The 20,538-nt window shown below is 40.3% G+C and overlaps 1 protein-coding gene across 1 annotated transcript in view; it reads left to right on the forward strand.

Annotated features, from left to right (window-relative positions):
- LOC140453953 (dynein axonemal heavy chain 8-like) overlaps positions 1-20,538 on the forward strand; it is a 1,210,036-nt gene that overhangs the window by 106,443 nt on the left and 1,083,055 nt on the right. Inside the window, exon 9 of the mRNA XM_072548830.1 lies at positions 19,004-19,180. Coding sequence (XP_072404931.1) covers positions 19,004-19,180 — 177 coding nt within the window. The remainder of the gene's footprint in view (positions 1-19,003; positions 19,181-20,538) is intronic.

The following is a 20,538-nucleotide window of genomic DNA, read 5'->3' on the forward strand; positions in this document are numbered from 1 at the left end:
ATGTTGCATTTTGATAAGACAAACAAGGACAGGAATTACACGGTTAATGCTAGGGCCCTGGGGAGTGTTGTCAGAGAGAACTAGGGGTTCAGGTTCATAGTTCCTTCAAAGTATCACAGGCAGATAGGGTGGTGAAGAAGGTATTTGACACTATTGCCTGTGTCAGTGCATTGAGAACAGGAGATGGAACGTCATGTTACGGCTATAGAGGATGTTGGCGAGACCACTTTTGCAATACTGTGTACAATTGTGGTTGCCCTGCTATATGAAGGATGTTATTAAATGGGTAAAGGTGCATAAAAGATCTACAAGGATGTTATGAGAACTGGATAGTTTGAGTTAAAAGAAAAGGTTGGATAGGTTGGAACGTATGCTCCTGGAACGTACGAGGTTGAGGCATGATCTTATAAGTTTATAAAATCACAGAGGGCATAAAAACTCTACTCCTTTTCCCTAGAGTAGTGGAGTTTAAAACTAGAGGGCAACATTTTACATGAGAGAGTAAAGATTTAGAAAGGACCTGAGGGGAACTTTTTCACACAGAGGCTGGTTTATATATGAAATGAACTACCAGAGGAAGTGGTCAAGTCAAGTACAGTTACAACTTTTAAAAAACATTTGGACTGGTACATCAATGGGAAAGGTTTAGAGGGATATGGGCCAAATATTGGCAAATGGGACTAGTTTAGTTTGTGAAACCTGGTTGGTATGGACTGAAGGGTCTGTTTCCATTCTGTATGACTCTATTGCATTGAGGATGTACTAATACCATGGACTGTGGCAGTTCAAGAAGGATTCGTGAGGGTAATTGTTTGCCTAGCAATAATGCCTGCCTCCATTGTAAGAATAAATAAAAATAAACTATCAATGTTCCTTGTCATTTTAGTAATATTTCAGTTTTAATTTTGTCATTTTGACTTTCAATCTAACCCTGGAGACAGTATAACCTTGACCCAGAGGAGTGAGAAGAGAGACGAACACAAACATTATTGTGCAGGAGTCCAACACTCAGAGGCCTGAGTGTGAGTTAAACTATTTGCAATTAAGTTCTCCAACTTCAAAACTGAAATCGACCTTCTGAAATCCACAAGTCGCAAAGTAATCTCGTTAAAAGGTCAACTTGCTGCAATAAAGTGGATCTTCCAAATTAAGTTTAATCCCATTGAGAAATATGCGAATTCAGATACCTAAATCTATGTAGGAGCAGTGTATCTGGTGAGGTTGACTTCTTCCTTGACTTTGGAGTAATTAATTGCAGGTACGTCCTTTGAGTGAAATGTTTATAAACCAGTGTGAATGAATGAGTTGTGATGCAGGTTGCAAGTGGAATGCAGGTGTCAGAAAGGAAGAGTGTGAATGGGTATTATACCCAGGTTGGAGCGACATGGACTGAGGGAAGAGAGTGGGTGTGCCTCAGGACCATGGTGGAGAGAAGGTCGCACAAGGCGGGAAGGTAATTGGGAAAGAAGAAGCTCTGTGCAAGGCACAGTGGGGCAATGTCCTTGTATAGAAGGGGTAGGAGAAGAATACTCTTTGCTGAAGGATAGCAGAGTAGACATCGCATTTCCATTCTGTCCATTGTCAGCTGGTGGCTAAATATTGTGTGGTCATAGAGATTTAGCTGTCTAGGGTTGGTTGGTGCTTTGGAGAGTTTTTGCCTGAATATTGGAAATGTGGCAGACAGTATATTGACGTATTGGTATTGTGACAGAGTATATTCACAGTAGAAGAGGAGGTTTGATCTGATAGGGTCAGAGTTCCAGGATCATGGATGAGTATTTTATGGTGTCATAGACAGGGAGTTGGGGAAAGTCAGGAAAAATATGGAACAGATCACCTGGAGAATGGAACTAATTAGTTTCAGATGGAGCTTCAGAACATCAATAATTGGAAGCTCAGGAGATAATAGATAACATACACAAGAATTGGAGAATGGTAGAAAGGGAAATTTCAAGGGTGACAGAGGAGAAATATGATTAACATTGTGAATGAAGGATAATGGGAGAAGTTAATGGGTTACGGGAGGACAGTCAAAGATATAGGTGCTTAGTGTCAAAGTGGTGCTCACCATTTTCACAATGAAGTTGTAGTCATGGAGACTGCTGAAAGGCAATTCCTATGTGTGAGGAGGCTGTTTTTGATGGGCAGAATTTCTGCTTAAAATCTTAGGCTTGTTGAAGGACATTATGATTCAAGTGGAGAGAGAATGGTGCTCAGCCATGGATTTCCAAAAGATTTTTGATAGACTACTGCACATAAGATGGTAGGAAGTTATGGTGTAGGGGGTAGTATGTTAGCATGGAGAGAGATTTGGCTAACTGTTAGAAGGCATAGATCTTAGATGAAGGCAACATTTTCAGGATGGCAACCTGTAACTGAAAACTGCACACAGGAGCTGGAGCCAGATTTATGACAGTATATCTTAGTGACAGATCAGGAAAGTGAATGTATGATCACCAAGTTTACAGGTGACATTAAAATAGATGGGAAGACAAGTAGTGAGGAGGGCATGACAAGTCTGCTGAGGGAAATGGACAGCTTAAGTGAGTGGGCAAAGTCTTGACAGTTGGAACGTAATGTGGGAAAATGTATGGTTATGCACTTTGTCTGGAAGAATGGAAGAGCTGCATTTATTTAAATGGAGAAAAACTACAGAAAGCTGTAGAGAGACATAGATGTCCTTATGTTTATCATCCAAGTTTGACAGGAAATAATGAAGGCAAATGGAATGTTCTCCTTTAATTCAAAGGCGATGGAGTATAAAAATAAGGAAGAAGCAATTGGTGTTGGAAAAGCACAGCTGGTCAGGCAGTATTTGAAGAGCAGGAGAATCAACGTTTTGAGCCTAAGCTCTTCATCAGTAATGACTGATCAGTTTTCCAGCATCATACTCTTCGACACTGGTCTCCAGCATCTGCATGTCCTCACTTTCTCCCTGTAAAAGTAGGGAAGTGTTGGTAGACTAATTAATTCCTGATAAAAATTTACCAAGTATACTGTTTGGATACTCTTACCCAATGAAAAACATATTAACATTTTAGGCAGTCGAATGAAAGTACATCTGATTGATCCCAGGTATGGAGGGATTTTCTTATGAGGAGAGGTTGAATAAGTTGAATTCTGTACTCATTGGAATAAGAGTAGTTATTAAAATTGTTAAGATTCTTACTGAACTTGACAAGCAAGGTGCTGAGGGGTTGTTTTCATTTTTGGGACAGTCTTACGTTTTGATTTGTATTATTGTTTCGAGATACAGTTAGAAGTTTTATTTTGCGTGCAATACAGGCAGACTATAACATACAAAGATTAAAAAGTGATTGAACAGAACAAGGAATACAAAATTAAGAATACAAAGAACATGCACAAAAAGCGAGATCAACAGTAGCTTTGAAATTTGAAAGGTCCATTCAAACATCTAATAACAGCAGGGAAGAAGCTGTTCTTGAACCTGTTGCTATGTGTGTTTAAGCTGTTGTATCTTCTGTCTGATGGAAGAGGTTTGAAGAGATTATAACAACATGGGATGGGTCTTTGAAGATGTTGGCTGCCTTTCCAAGGCAGTCTAGGATCAGAGGGCATAATCTCGGTGTAAGTCAGTCATAAAGATGTACAACATGGAAACAGACCTTTAGGTCCAACTCATCTATACTGACAAAATGTCCTAAATTGGCAAGTTTTGAGAAGATTTGTGGCTCAGATTGAGGTACTGGATGTAGGTTTGCTGGGTGAGCTGGAAGGTTCGTTTTCAGACATTTCATCACCGTACTAGGTAACATCATCATTGAGCCTCCGAGGTACCTAGAAGCATGGCATTCCAACCGGAACTCTATCAACAAACACATTGACTTGGATCCCATTTACCAACCCCAAGAAAAAGAACAGGAAAGGATGTCACAGCAGGAAATGACATCACACAATCCAAGGAAATCTAAACACTTAAATAGAAAATGGGCCATACCACCAGTGCTTCATCCGGAGGCTTACTGGTGATGTTACCTAGTATGGTGATGAAACATCTGAAAATGACCCTTCCAGTTCAGCGAGCAAACCTACATCCATATCTTAAATTAATCTAGTCTCATTTACCAGCATTTGGCCCATATTCCTCTAAATTCTTCCTATTCCTGTACCCAGCTAGATGCCTTTTAAACGTTGTAATTGTACCTACCTCCACCACTTCCTCTGGCAGCTTACCTCACACACACATCACCTTCTGCGTGAAAAAGTTGTCCTTTAAGTCCATTTATGTCTATACCTATGCCCTCTAGTTTTGGATTCCCTCGACCCGAGGGAAAAAAATCCATGGGGCAATTCACTCTATAACATTTTTATAAACCTCTATGATTGCACCACAAAAGGATGGGGGAAGACAAGGCTTGTGGGGCGAAAGAGACATTTGTGGAAATGGAGACAAGGACAGGAATGGTGGGGGGAACCCAAGATATGTTGGGGGGGATGTGAATAAACAGCATAAGGGAGCATGGGTGAGCTAGAGGGCATTGGTTTAAGGTGAGGGGAAAGAATTAAAAGCGACCTGACGGGCAATTTTTTCACATGGAGAGTGGTGCATACATGGAACAAACTGCACATGGATAGAAAAGATTTAGAGGAATATGGGCCAAGTGCAGGCAAATAGGCCAAGTTCATTTAGGAAATCTGGTCAGCATATACAGTTGTGCCGAAGGGTCTGTTTCCATGCTGCCTGACTCTGTGACTCAACAGGACGGGTTGTTAATGATGGTGAACACTGTAGTGATTGTAGCAAAGTCAGCCAGCTGGACCTCACAGAAAATGAGTTCCCTGATTAGGGCTGTTAATTTGGTCCAGTCAGGGAGTCCTTGCTGACAGGAGGACATACTGACACTCTGTTACCTGATCTGAACAAGGTAATACTAAATACTGGATTAGTGGTGCTGGAAGAGCACAGCAGTTTAGGCAGCATCCAACGAGCAGCGAAATCGACGTTTCGGGCAAAAGCCCTTCATCAGGAATAAAGGCAGTGAGCCTGAAGCATGGAGAGATAAGCTAGAGGAGGGTGGGGGTGGGGAGAGAGTAGCATAGAGTCAGTCAAGTCAAGACTGTCACGCGTAAATAAAGAGTGACTTGGTGACGCAATACAAGCTTCTTTGGAGTTATTTCAGTGGCTACAAGAGCAAAGCAAGATCCTGGCGAAACCTTCTTGCAACAGTATTCTAAACATGGAGTAAACATTTCTTACATCATGCTTTTGCTTGGAAAGATTGACTCTCTCAACCTTAACTGTTGACGATTCGGTCAAGTGTGTGGAAAAAATGAGTTATTTTTTTCTAGGCAAACAGTATTGTGATAAAAAACAAAAAATAATGCTCCTGTCACCCTATGGAGCTACAGGTTTTTCTGTCATCAGGAATCTAACATTCCCTGAGGCACTAGATACTAAAACCTTTCAAGAATTGACAGACATAGTTCATGAATATTGTGACTCCAAACCCCCACTAATTCTGAGATGCTGTTGCTTTTACCTGGCAATTTGAGAACCAGGGCAATGTGTATCGAGGTTTTTGACTGAGTTAAGATGACTGGTAGAAGCTTGTGACTTTGGTTTAACCCATAGTGAGATGCTTAGGAATGATCTGGCATGTGGGACTAATTATGTAACTGCAAAAATGCCTGCTAGCTGGCTTTATCATTGGAAAATGTGACAAGTGTAGCACGAGTGGCAGATTATTCTGATAAAAGTAGACAGCCTCAGCAATTCGACTGAGCTTGGGGAACACACCACTTGAGTGCAGGCAATTGCATAGCCTCATTCAGGACATATCTTGATCCGAGGGATTCTAGGTATGCCCACAGCAAAACTCCAAAACAAAGCCAAGCCTCGGCCAATCAGTTACATTTTTCTTCAGGATCCGGGCTGGCAAGTCATTGTATTTGTCGCCAGTATGCAAAGTTGACACAGCAAAAGAGTCATTAATTGAGTATGGTAACTCATAGGCCAGTATCCAAGAGGGTATCTCGGAGAATCCATAACCTGGAAAATCCACTAACGGTTAAATTGCAAAACTGCAAAGTAAGAACCAATCTATGAGCGGCATGGTGGCTCAGTGGTTAGCACTGCTGCCTCACAGCACCAGGGTCCCAGGTTCGATTCCAGCTTCGGGACTGTCTGTGTGGAGTTTGTACATTCTCCTGTGTCTGCATGGGTTTCCTCCGGGTGGTCCGGTTTCCTCCTACAGTCCAAAGATGTGCAGGTTAGGTGAATTGGCCATGCTAAATTGCCCGTAGTGTTAGATGCATTAGTTAGAGGGAAATGAGACTGGTTGGATTACTCTTTGGAGGGTCGGTGTGGATTTGTTGGGCCATAGGGCCTGTTTCCACACTGTAGGAAATCTAATCTAATCAATCAAGATAAACATGTGGTTAAATGGCCATCCTAATGGAGGTCAACACTGGTGCATCCATATCAATGTTCACAGAAGCGAATTTTAATAAAATTTGTTCTAGATTCTAGCCCTTAACTTTGTGCAAGACCTCAACTAGTCTGAGAACCTATATAGGAGAACCTTTACAGATTAAGAGTACAACTTCGGTTCTGCTCTCTTATGAAAAGCAGCTTGTTCATTTACCAGTGTTACAATAAAAGGCTCAGACCCAAGCTTGATGGGCTAAAATTGTTTGTGAGAGATTCACTTATATTGGATGAACATTTTTCAATTAGAAAACAGCTACCTGCTTGAAGTTCTAATTAAATTAGGGAAGCCAAGACCACCCTGCCCATTGACCAGGAAGCAATTCTGTGATTCTGCAAGGCTCACCTTGTGCCTTTATAGCAAAAGTAGAGGTGGAAATCAGAAGCCTTGAAAGTGAAGAAATCATCAAACCAGTCCAATTTGAGGACTGGTACTTATCATATCAATTTTGAAGCCTAGCGGATCAGTTCGCCTTTGTGGGTATTTTAAACAAACAGTAAACCACATTTTGCAGGTAAGTACCCTGTCTGACAGATCGAGGATTTATACACAAAGCTGGAAGAGAGGCTGCCCTTCACAAAACTGGACATGTGCTCCACTTACTTGCAATTGCATTTTGACCAGGATTCCCAGAAGTAAGCTACAATTAATATTCATAAGGGCTTTAACCAATATACGAGACTGTTTAATTTTTCAGCAGATGATGGAGAACATTTTACAAGGTTTATCTCAGGTTGCCATTTACTGAGATGACATCCTAATAGCAGGAAAAACTAATCAGCATCACTTGGATAACATTTAAGGCAGGTGCTTGCCAAAGGTCAAGTTCACCTAACCTGTGCATCTTTGGACTGTGGGAGGAAACCAGAGCACCCGGAGAAAACTCATGCAGACATGGAGAGAATGTGCAAATTCCACACAGACAGTCGCCCGAGGCTGGAATCGAACCTGGCCAACCCGATAGTGAACTGTGTTACGACACGGTAGTGAACCCTTCTATTAATTAAACTAAACACCCAGTAAAACTCATCTCGCCTCGTAATCTTTGAAAATACAAGTGATAGAGAACTCCCAAATTCCACTATTTAAAGAAAGTAATATTATTTTTTTTACTCTCAAAGTGAACGAAATTATTCAGAACTCTCAGCCCCCCTTTCTCTTAACTCTGCCTGTCTCCAACTCTATAACAATATGCTGTTCCAAGTAGACACTAACTAAAATTAGATCAACTTAGTTTCAAAACCACACAGCCACTGTCGTCTTCTGTGACTTCACTCTTCAGTTGCTGAAATCCCTGGTTTCTCTTCTTTCTTTTTACTGAGAGTATGTTTCATATGAAAACGTACCTTTGATAGAGAATGTTTTCTAATTTCTTAAAATGGTCTTGATGGCAGTTGCTCTCTCTGCAATTCTCAAAATATCCGTATTTTTATGTCAAACGTCAGATTGTCTCATTGGTTTGATGTTGGTAAAATAATAAATTCAAACTCAATTGGGTTTTAGTATACTGAGGCAAAATTAAAGCTGATTGGTTAAATTGGAATTGTTGTCAAAACAGCAATCAAAACACAGGTGTCTATTTCACAGCCAAATGTTACATAATTTCAATGTTTCACTCTTGGACTGCGATCTAGTCATATACACAGGTGCATGTAAACTTTCAGTTCAGAACAGCGTTCACTCTGTCTTAAATGTATAGTACACATCTTTAACTTGATAACAGAAAAAAAATCCATCACAATGATGCGATTACTTTTTCTAATTATTAATCCCATTACAATGAAATATATATGTAATTAAGTTATATGTTCATATTAATTATTGCACACATATATAACATTGGAATCTGTCCAATCTTATCTCTACTTTTTCCTTTAAATCCGTGATAACATGTCTGCTGTCACATTTTTACAACCCACATCATGTACAATTTGTACGTTAAAAGTCTGTAACATAAGATGCCAATGAAATAGATTTATTGTCTTTGATTCTTGCCAAGAATGTAAGAGGATTATGGTTTGTGTACAGAACTGCCTCTGACAAATTGTCACATAAACATTAAAATGTTGTAAGGACAATACCAAACTCAATAATTCTTTTTCAATAGTAGAGTATTTTCTCTGGTGGGTGTTGAGTTTGTTTGAAAAGTAGCCAATTGGCTGTTCAATTCTATCATCATCTTCCAGTAGCAGTATGGCTCCAACTCCAATATCACTGGCATCAATTTCAACTTCGAAGGGTTTCAAAAGCTTTGGTGTCGCTAAAACTGGTGGTGTGGTTAATACTGCTTTTAAATTGTCAAATGCCTCCTGGCATTGTTCTGTCCAGCAAAACTTTGTGTTTTTCTTCAGTATATCTGTTAGCCATGCCACCATGCTTCTGACGTTTGGAACAAATTTCTGGTAGAATCTGCATAGTCCCAAAAGTTGAAGCACCTCTTCGAGGTTGGTCGTGGAAGTTCCTCGATGACCTTCATCATTGCGTTCCTTGGGATTATCCTTCCATGACCAATATTATGTCCCAAGAACATCACCTCTGCCTTTGCAAATTCTTTAAGTTTATTAGCAGTTTTGCTTCTCATAATCATTCAAAGAGCTGTTCCAACTATCCCATGTGATTTTTCCTTGAATCACTGAAGATCACTGCACGTTCCAGATAAACTGCACAATTTGTTAACCCGGCCCCAACTCTGTTCATGAGTCTTTGGAATCTGGCTGATGCGTTCTTCATTCCAGAGGGCATCATTTTGAGTTGATATAGCCCATTTAGGGTTACAAACGCATAAATGTCTTTTGCTTTCTCGATAAAGGTACTTGCCAATAACCACGCAGTAAGAGTAACTTTGTGATTTAAGTGGCTTGTCCAACCTTCTTTAATTAATTTCAAAGGCCCTCTCACTTCATATCTGAATATTAAATCAAAGGGAGTAAACTGAGTAGATTCATTTGGGGAACCTCTAATGGCAATCAATGTGAATGGAATACCTTTATCCCAAATATGCGGGTATTCCTGACAGTACACTCTTTACGTGGTCTTCAGGTTCTGATGCCCCCTTTCCAAAACTCATTGGGATTCAGATGGTATGTACTTGATTTAAAGTTCTATAGAGAACATTGAACAGTATAGCACACTTCAGGCCCTTTGGTCTACGATGTTGTGCTGAGTATTTATCTAAGATTATCCCAACCTACACATCCCTCAAACTTACTGCCATCCATGTGCTTGTCCATCAGTCGCTTAAATGTCCCTCATGTCTCTGACTATATTACCACTGCTGGCAATGCATTCCACACATCCACCACTCTCTGCATAAAGAACCTAACTCTGACATCTGCCCTATACCTTCCTCCAATGACTCCTTGTGACAGCCAATTCTGCCATGGGGAAATCTCTGGCTATCTACTCTATCCATCCCTCACATTACCTTGTACATCTCTATCAAGTCATTACTCTTCCTTCTTCTCTCCAGTGTGAAAAGCCCTATCTTACTCAACCTCTCTTCATACGACAAACCCTCCAATCCAAGCTTCATCCTGGTAAATCTCCTCTGCTTCCTCTCTAAAGCATCCAAGGCCTTCCTATAATGAGGCGACCAGAACTGGACACAACATTCCGAGTGTAGTCTAACCAGGGTTTAATAGAACTGCAGCAAAACCTAGCAGCTCTTAAACTCAATCCCCTGTTAATGAAATGTTAATGAAACTTCTTAACAACTCTATCAACTTGGGTGGCAACTTTGAGGATCTATGTACATGGACCCCAAGATCCTGCGATTCCTCCAAACTGCCATGAATCCTGTCTTTGACTCTGTATTCAGCATTCAAATTTGACCTTCCAAATGAGTCACTTTGCATTTATCCAGGTTGAACTCCATCTGCCATTTCTCAGCCCAGTTCTGCATCCTGCCAATGTCTTGTTGTAGCCACTATCAACAACACCGTAGACCTTTATGTCATCGGCAAACTTACAAACCCATCCTTCCACTTCTTCATCCAAGTCATTTATAAAAACTACAAAGAGCAGAGGCCCAGGAACAGATCCCTGTGGAGTACTATTGGTCAGTGACCTTCAGCAGAATACTTTCCTTCCACTACCACTCGCTGTCTTCTTTCAGCCAGCCAATTCTGTATCCAGAGAGCCAAATTTCCCTGTATCCCATACTTCCTAACTTTCTGAATGAGTCTACCATGGGGAACCTAATCAAATGCCTAACTGAAATCCATATACACCACATCCACTGCTTGACCTTCGTCAACTTGTCTCATTACATCCTCAAAGAACTCAATAAGGCTATGCTATCTTTAATCAAACTCTGTTTCTCCAAATAGTCATAAATCCCGTCTCTCAGAATCCTTTCCACTACTTTGCTTACCACAGAAGTAAGACTGACTGATCTATAATTCCCAGGGTTTTCCCTATTGCTTTTCTTGAACAGAGGAACAATATTTACCTCACTCCAATCATCTGATACTACTCCCATGAAGAGTGAGGATGCAAAGATCATTGCCAGGGGTGCAACTCAGATTTCTCCAGTTTCCTCATTTCCCCTCTCCCCACCTTGTCTCAGTCCCAACCCTCGAACTCAACACCACCTTCCTAACCTGCAATCTTCTTCCTGACCTCTCCGCCCCACCCCCACTCCGGCCTATCACCCTCACCTTAACCTCCTTCCACCTCTCGCATTTCCAATGCCCCTCCCCCAAGTCCCTCCTCCCTACCTTTTATCTTAGCCTGCTTGGCACACTCTCCTCATTCCTGAAGAAGGGCTCATGCCTGAAACGTTGATTCTCCTGCTCCTTGGATGCTGCCTGACCTGCTGCGCTTTTCCAACAACACATTTTCAGCTGATCTCCGGCATCTGCAGTCCTCACTTTCTCCTATCTACATGTTGAGTCAGGACTACTTCCTAGACAGACCAACAAATTCGGCTCCATCCAGACCATCTGTAGTAAGGAAACTCCATACAATATTGGGGAAGTTAAAGTCACCCATAACAGAAACTCTGTTACATCTGCACTTTTGCAAGGTCTGCTGTTCAATCTGTTCTTCCATTTTTCTGGTCCTGTTCAGGGTTCTACAGAAAACACCCAATAAAGTGACTGCTCCTTTCCCGTTACTGACTTCACCCATACTGACAAACCCTCCTCAACAACCTCCTATTCTGCAGCTGTAATGCATTCTTTAACAATGCTATTACTTCTCCTCATTTACCTCCCCCACTGTTTGTTTTAAAAGTGCTAAACCCTGAAACATTCAGCAACCATTCATGTTCCTGTGAAATCCATATCTCCATTATGACCACAACATCGAGGTTCCAAGTACTAATCCATGCTTTAAGTTCACCACTCTTATTCTTGAAATTCCTTGCTTTGAAACACACACATTTTAAGCTATCCCTTCGACCTATCAACTGTGTATCCTTCCTGTCACTCTCTCTGCACTCTACTTCTGCCTGTTCAACAACTATCCTCTGATGTGTAGCTCTGGTTCCCATCCCCCTGCCAAACTCATTTAAACCCTCCCAAAATGCTTTAGCAAAACTCCTGCCTAGCACATTGGTTCTCCTCCAGGTTAAGTGCAAACCATTCTTCTTGTACAGGTCCTACCTTCCCCAGAAGGTACCCCAATGACCTATATATCTGAAGCCCTCCCTCCTGCACCAGCCTTGTAGCCACGTGTTTAGCTGCACCCACTCTATGTTCCTCGCCTCACCAGCATGTTGCACTGGTAGTAATCCTGAGATTACTACTCTGCTCGTCCTGCTTTTTAGCTTCCGACCTAACTCCCTGAAATTACTTTTTAGATCCTCATCCCTTTTCCTACTATTGTCATTGGTGCCAATATGTAACACGATAAATTAGCCTTTTTAACATCTGCATAATATCTCGACCCCTCATTTGACAGCACTGCAAATACTTCACTAGCTCTGCTTAGCAGCTAAATCTGAACTAGCATTACCCATGACTTCAGTGTAAGGAGTATCAGGAATAAGAGAGATGAACTTAGAGCTTGGATCAGTACTTGGAACCACGATGTTGTAGGCATAATGGAGACACGTATGCCTAACCTATCCATGACTTCCTAGCAGACCCTTGGTCTGGCTGAATCTCTCTGGATAGCCTATACCACATAAAGAGAGCTACTAACTCCATTACCCTTTTTGCCTAAATACTCCGTGATGGAATTGCCTCTGGAAATCTGGTAGACACATCCATAATAGTTAGCAAATACTGGTTCCCACCTTTAGTTTTAGGGACGGGACCTGCACAGTGAGTCATCATCCAAGTGAGAGGTTCTTTGAGTATGAGAATCAGCAGCAAAGGTGCTGGTTTTGTTATTGCCCATGTTTTACCTACTATTTGGCATGTATGACATGTATGGCAAAACTTAACCACATCCTTGTGCAGTCCAGGCCACTAGAAGTGCTTTTGTGCCTGAGTCTTCCTCACCCTTGAGGAAGACCTCCGACTGGTAATTCATCTGCTATCTATAACACTTCCTGTCTGTATGCTACTGTCAACACATCTGGTGCACTTCCTCTCATTTCTCCTCCTCACTAACCTACCATGGTTTCCATTTTCATCTTAGGATTCTATCTTTAAGATAATAACTCTCAGGAATACATTCTGATTTCTTTTCTGAGTATGCATCAATATATATATCTTGAGTTGAGTTATATATGTTGAGTTAAGTCCACTAGCCTTTCAGGAATAAACACGTCTGCCTAACCCTTTTGACAGTTCAAGCTTTCCCTGCGACATTACATCAAACAGGGTGTCAGCGAACTGAACCTCAACTCCTTTGTTTTTCTCTTTAGTTTTTAATTCTTGCTGTGATTATGACAGTGGGATCCTGTTGCTATACAGTCTGAAAAAAATCCAGGGTGTTTTTCTTTCAACATGCCAGTTCCATGGTCTTCATTTGGCTTTTCCACAACAAGGGGTGTCACTCCCACTTTGGATCCTGCAAAATCGTTCCCAAGAACAAACTATATGCTTGGAACTGATTCTCTGTCAGTCACTCCCACTGTTACTTCCCGAGTCTTGATTTGGCTCTCCAGAGAGATCTTGCACAAGTTGGAGAGCAAAATTAAGACTAGGGAAGTAACAGTGGGAGTGATTGACAGAGTATCAGTTCCAGGAGTATAGTTTATTCTAAATACAAAATTTCTGACCATCTATTCCACAAATTACTACTCTCTCGGGTAACATGTCAGAAAGAGTACAAATATGTTCATTTGAAACTGTTAGAGACTGATTAGATCCCGTATCTCTTAAAATTATAACTCCTTTCCCTTCCCACCCTGTTCTTCCTGAGTAATCTTTACCTACATAGGTTACGTCTTTACAGAGATTGGGCCCTAACTCAATATCCAGCCCCTGCCTAGACTGTGCACTCTCCTGCAGCTCCTTGACTCTTGTTGGGGGTTTCCTTTACTACTTCCACTAATCCCATTGGCTTAGCCTCTTTTACCACGTCTTTTCCCACAGTGCCTTTCTTCAACGACCAGCACTGTGACTTTACATGTCCCACCTTACCACAGTGGAATCACTTGAGGCCTTTCATCTCCTTTCCACCCTCTTGGGCTTCTTTTTTCTCCTGTGGTGAACTATTACCAGTGTGCTGTACTCTGTGTTTTGTAGTGTAGAATCTCCCCTTCTCCCAATTTTTATCTCAGACAGAATGGAATTCTTGCTGGAAGCTAAATTTTGCCTGATCCACCAAAGCATATTCATCTGCCATCTCTACTGCTCTTCTCACTTCTTGAACTATATGTTCATCCACGTGAAATCATATCATCTCTGGAAGTGAGTTTTAAACTCCATCAGCAGAATATTCTCTTTTAGAGCCTCTTAGGTCTTTTCTATTTTTAAGGCCCGCACCCATCTATCAAAGTTACTATGTTTAATTCTTTCGAACTCAACATAAGTCTGACCTGGTTTCTTCATGTTTCTAAACTACTGTCTATGCATTTCTGGTACTAATTCATAAGCACTCAAAATAGGCTTTTTGACATCTGCATAATCTCTTGACTCCCTCATCTGACAGCACTACGAATAGGCGAAGGTGAGTACTGCAGATGGTGGAGATCAGGAAACCTGATGAAGGGCTTTTGACTGAAACATCAATTTTCTTGCTCCTCAGATGCTGCCTGACCTGTTGTGCTTTTCCAACACGACTCTAATCTAGCGCTGCAAGTACCTCATTAGCTCTGCCTACCAGCTCAGTCTGAACTAGCATTACCCACAAGTTGGAGAAAGTGAGGACTGCAGATGCTGGAGATCAGAGCTGAAAACTGTGTTGCTGGAAAAGTGCAACAGGTCAGGCAGCATCTAAGGAGCAGGAGAATCGACGTTTCGGGCATAAGTCCTTCTTCAGGAAGGACTTATGCCCGAAAGTTACCCACAAGTTCTCTGGCCATTCCATCTTGTCGTGCCAATTTTTCAAATGAAATAATGAAAGCTTTGACATCTTTCTCATCAAAATCTGACAATGTTGAAACATGTTTGTATATATCATTACCTTTCTGTTCATCTCCATCCTGTTGACTTTGCTGACTAATTCACAACTTCTGAAGTTCAAATTCTCTCTCTCTTTTTGCTCAGCTAAGAAACTTCTCTCCCTTTCTTTATCTTCTAACTCCATTTGCCTCAATTGCAATTTAAGTTTTACAAATTCTACTGCACTTGTCTGTTTCTCTGATACACCTGAGTGCTTCACCAACTCCATTAAACTTTCAGCTTTTCTTTTGTCCCTGGTTAAACCCAATTCTAAAAATGTATCCTTTCTCTTATCTTTCTAAACTTTTTTGGCAAATTTGGGAAGGACCTTCACAACCTAGACCCTCTTTAGCAATCTTAAGAGCCATTTCTCTCTCTTTTAATTTAACCAACTCCAAGTAACTGAAATTTAGCAAATTGTCTCACCTACATTTGATTTAAAGATCCAGGACACTAATCAGCAAGTGTTTACATTTGTGGGACCTTTTGTACCCCAAATCTGTCTGAATCTCAGACTGTATCTGTCTAACTATGTTGAAATCCATCCAAATCCCAGACCAAGCCCCCAAACTATTATGAAACGGTGGTAAACCAAACACTCAGAATAGCTCACCTCGCCTCATAATCTGTTAAAATATGAGTGACAGATAGGTTATGTTATGGTAGTTGGAATATAATGTGAATTAATGTGAGATTATGTATTTTGTTTGGAAGAATTGAAATGCTGTTTAAATGGAGGGACATTCTGTGGTATGGAAGATCTGAGTGTTCTGGTATAGGAATCATGAAGATCGTATACTGGTATAGCAACTCATTGGGGAAAAAAATGCCACATTCCATTTGCAAGTTGAATGTAACACACAAGAAAAGAAGTTTCATTGTAAATGTGCAGGGCGTTTGTGAGACCACATTTGGAGTATGTTTAGATTTTTTGGCGTCTTGATTGGAAACAAAGATATCATTGCTTTCAAAACACTTTTGAAAAGGTGCATTCTACTCATTTCTGTGAAGAAAGCATGACTAAGTTAGGCCTACATCTATGAGAGTTGAGAAAAATGAGTTTTTTTTTGTTGAAACCTGTAAAGTATTGGTTGGTCTGGACAAACTGGATACTCGGAGGACATCTGTCATGATGGAGACTAAAGCTGGAAGACAGTTTAAAAACAAAATATCTTCCTTTTAAGACAAAGAGAGGATTCTTTTTATTTCAGAGGCTGGGATTCTCTTCCTTAGAAAGTAATGGAGGCTGGATTTTTAAATTTATTCAAGGCTATGTTAGTTAAGTTTTTGAGAATGTTACAAAGTTGTGTAGAGTAATCGTGAATTAGAAAGCAGGAAGCTAGAATTTGGTTTAAAAAATTGTTTGGCAGGGGGGAAGAATCTTAGCAGGACGTTTACACTTAATGGTAAGGTCCTAGGGAGTGCTGAACAAAGAAACCATGGAGTGCAGGTTCACAGCTCCTTGAAAGTGGAGTCGCATATAGATAAGATAGTGAACAAGGTGTTTGATATGCTTTCGTTTATTGGTCAGAGTATTGAGTACAGAAGTTGGGAGGTCATGTTACGGCTGTACAGGACATTGGTTAGGCTACTGTTGGAATATTGTGTGCAATTCTGGTCTCCTTCCTATCAGAAAGATGTTGTGAAACCTGAAAGGGTTCAGAAAAGATTTACAAGGATGTTGCCAGGGTTGGACTTTTTGAGCTATAGGGAGAGGCTGGGACTGTTTTCCCTGGAGCGTCGGAGGCTGAGGGGTGACCTTATAGAGGTTTACAAAATTATGTGGGTAATGGATAGGGTAAATAGACAAAGTCTTTCCCTGGGGTCAGGGAGTCCAAAACTAGAGGACATAGGTCTAGGGTGAGAGGGGAAAGATATGAAAGAGACCTAAGGGGCAACGTTTCATGCAGAGGGTGGTACATGTATGGAATGAGCTCCAGAGGAAGTGGTGGAAGCTGGTACAATTACAGCATTTAAAAGGCATTTGGATGGGTATATGAATAGGAAGGGTTTAGAGGGATATGGATCAGGTGCTGGCAAATGGGACTAGATTGGGTTAGGATATCTGGTCGGCATGAATGGTTTGGACTGAAGGGTGTGTTTCCATGCTGTACGTCTCTAAGAGTCTAATGCATGATTCCTTTAAGAAGTAAAGTGCTTTTCTAAACTTAGAGATTTATACAGAAAAATGTGTCTAAGTAAATGCAGATTACAGACAACTCTGAAATTGAAACATATATCAATTGGCTATGTGATTGGAAACCTTGAGCTTGTTTTGATAACTAGCTTGAATTAGCCAATTAATTTAAATCAATGCTAATGTACAAAAATTGATGTGTCATCCAAGGTATACAAGGAGAGAGTTTTTGAAAATCGGTGTGAGAAATATACATTTAGCTCTCACAAGATATCTCTAAACTCTCTAAAAATACACCATGTCTCTGTAAAATGTACCATGACACTTTGAACTAACAGTCCTCACAGAAGAATTCACAGAGAAAATATCCCTGATAGCAGGATCAGCAGAAGAAAGTCGTTTATGGCTGGAGAGACAATGGAGAAGGCAGAGCATTCCAGAAGACATATTCAGTGTAGACTTTGAGAACCTAAGTCTTAATTTATTTTTTCATATTACTTGGGTTTGTATAAGTGGGACTTGTGTGTTATTGGAACAAAGTACCAGTTTGGATAGGAATTCGTAGTTAGGGGAGAGTTGTTTAGTTTTATTATGAAGTTGAACGCATGTACCTTTAAGAGAGAATGAATGCTGTTTTGCACTGACAGCTTACAAGAACCTGCCATATGACTAGGTAACAGTCTGAGAGTGTACTGGATGATTGAAAATATGTTACACTTGGCTGTGAAATAGATATCTGAATTGGTTGCTGTTTTGACAGCAATTCGAATTTAACCAATCAGTTTAAACTATGCTGAAAAAGCACAGCAGGTCAGGCAACATCCGAGGAGCAGATGAATCGATGTTTTGGGCATAAGCCCTTCATCAGGAATAACTTATGCCCAAAGCATCGATTCTCCTCCTTGGATACTGCCTGACCTGCTGCGCTTTTCTAGCACCACACTCTCGTCTCTGATCTCCAGCATCTGTCGTCCTCCCCTTCTCCTAATTTAAGTTACACTCCCAGATACTAAACTCCAATCGAAATTGAATTTGTTGTTTTTGCCAACATCAAACAATGAGACAATCTGATGTTGGAAATATTAAAAAAAACAGACATTTTGAAAGTCAGACAGAGTAACTACCATTGAGAGAGAGAGACCCAAAAGATTGAAACACTGTCCATCAAAGTTACCTTTTCATATGAAACATCTTTGCAGTAGAAGAAAGAAGATGACTCAGGGAAATTTTCAGCTGAAAAAAAACACCGGAGACAACAGCCGCTGTATAGCTTTGAAATTAAGTTGATGTATTTTAATAAGTGTTTATTGGAACAACATATTGTTGTAGAGTTGGAGGCAGGTACTAAGCAGTTAAGAGAAAGGAAGGCTTAGAGTTATAAATAGTTATGGTTTAATGTTTACTTTTAGAGTTAAAGAATAAATTGATATTATTTTCTTTAAATAGTGAATTTTGGGAGTCGTCTGTCACTCATGTATTTTAGCAGATTACGAGGTGAGATGAGCTCTTCTGGGTGTTTATTTTGAATTAACAGAGTGGTTCACCGCCGTGTCATAACAGTTTGTTAGTAATTCTGCTACTTTGTTCTCTGTTAGGGTCAAATCGATAAATTGTTACTTATCAGGGATTTTATTTCATCTAACCATTCCTTTTAACAGGTTATAAAGGCAAGGCAAGGTTCTCTAGGTGTTTGGGTTTAATTATCAGGGGTTTGACCTTTCCTCTTTATAACAATAGACAAGGAAATCAATGGTTATGGGATGCAGATTATAAAGTGAAACTGGGCCCGCAACCAGATCAACTGTATATTGAATGGTAGAAGTGCCAAAGGACCTTGTTCTGCTCCTCAGCTCTATTTTCCTAATAAGTCAGATAAACTACAAACATTAAGGTCTCCTTTTTTTTTCAAACTGTAGGTACTGGCACAAAGCAATCAAGTGAGAAAAGAAGCTGAAAATTCAGGTCCACTCACTGAATTGGAATATTGGAAATGCATGTCTGCTAAGTTCAATTCCATCATTGAACAGCTTAGAGGCCAGCATTGCAAGGCAGTAATCAATGTTTTAAAAGCAAGTCAGTCAAAAATGTTAAAGGTAAAGATTATCAAGAAAAAGAACATGCGGACATTTTATCGCAATATTATTATGATAATTTTTGTAAATATTTGAATGATATTTTATAATCATAATTAGCTGAGGATTTTTGAATAGACCTGCATCAATTTTAGAAAATAAAATTATGCATATGTATCTTAAGGTTCAGTACCACTGCACTCTCCCATTCCTTGAACTGATGTTAACTATTGTACACCAGGTGAAATCAGTAGTGTAGACCAGATGAATACTCTGGCGAATGAGTCAGGCTAATGACAAGGTAAGAACATAATGCGATTTGCACTTTTACAATACAACAAAGACACTTGTAAAAAGTCACCTTCTCTGACACTTTCTGTAACACCATCAGTAAACAAATATACAGTTTCAAAAGTGGGTGGAATGCTATCAGAGTGAATACTGTAGAAACTTAGCATGTCTGGTAGCATTTGAGAGAAACAGGGTGCATGTTACAAGTCTGGTATGATTTCTTCTATTCTTCTGAGGTCACCTCAAAATCATTATCATTAACGTTATTTGCACAAAGCTTTAATACTTATGCAAGGATATTTTGTATTTTGCTAAGGTAAATTTCAGGCCGCGAGACTCACTGGAAGAGTTGGTAGGTTTGAAGCAGCGTTCAGGGATGGGACACTATTCTGAGTTATGTGAAGTTTAGAAAGAGCCAGTCTATATAGATCTTATTTTTAGTGTACCTTTACCAGTTAGATACAACTCAGCATCTCCTTCACTCAGTTTTCCGGAGCCTTCCATTAAAAAGACAGCATGCTTATTAACATACACATGTACTCCTGTAACAAGAAGTCCTCACTTAACATTACACCAATAGTATTGTTTATGTCACATTAATATAAATCTCCAATTAGAAACCTGCATTTGCAATGTGCTGCTACTGTTACATGTAAACATCATCATACATAATGCATTCTTGCATTACTCTCATCTCGAGCCTATAAGGGCTGGATCTCTGGTCCTGTGTATGGTGGGAGTAGACAATTGTGGGAGAGCATAGTTTATCTCAGACAAATCGAGAACATAAGAAATAGGAACTGGACTTGGCCATTTGGCCCCTTACACCTACTCGATGATTCAGTCAGATCATGGTTGATCTGATTGTGGCTTTAATTTCACATTCTTGCCTGAGCCTTTAGTCCTTGACCCTTGACAGCCTAAATTTCTGCCTAACTGGGCTTTCAATATATTCAGTGATCCAGCTTTGACTGCTGAATTCCAAATAGCAAGAAATGATATAGAGTTGGACGGCGTAGAATCTTTGTGGATAGTGTTAAGAACAGCAAAGGAAGAAAATGTGGGGAAGAAAATAAATCAGGAGATAG

The sequence above is a fragment of the Chiloscyllium punctatum genome, chromosome 3 (assembly GCF_047496795.1).
Source record: "Chiloscyllium punctatum isolate Juve2018m chromosome 3, sChiPun1.3, whole genome shotgun sequence".
Taxonomy (NCBI): Eukaryota; Metazoa; Chordata; class Chondrichthyes; order Orectolobiformes; family Hemiscylliidae; genus Chiloscyllium; species Chiloscyllium punctatum.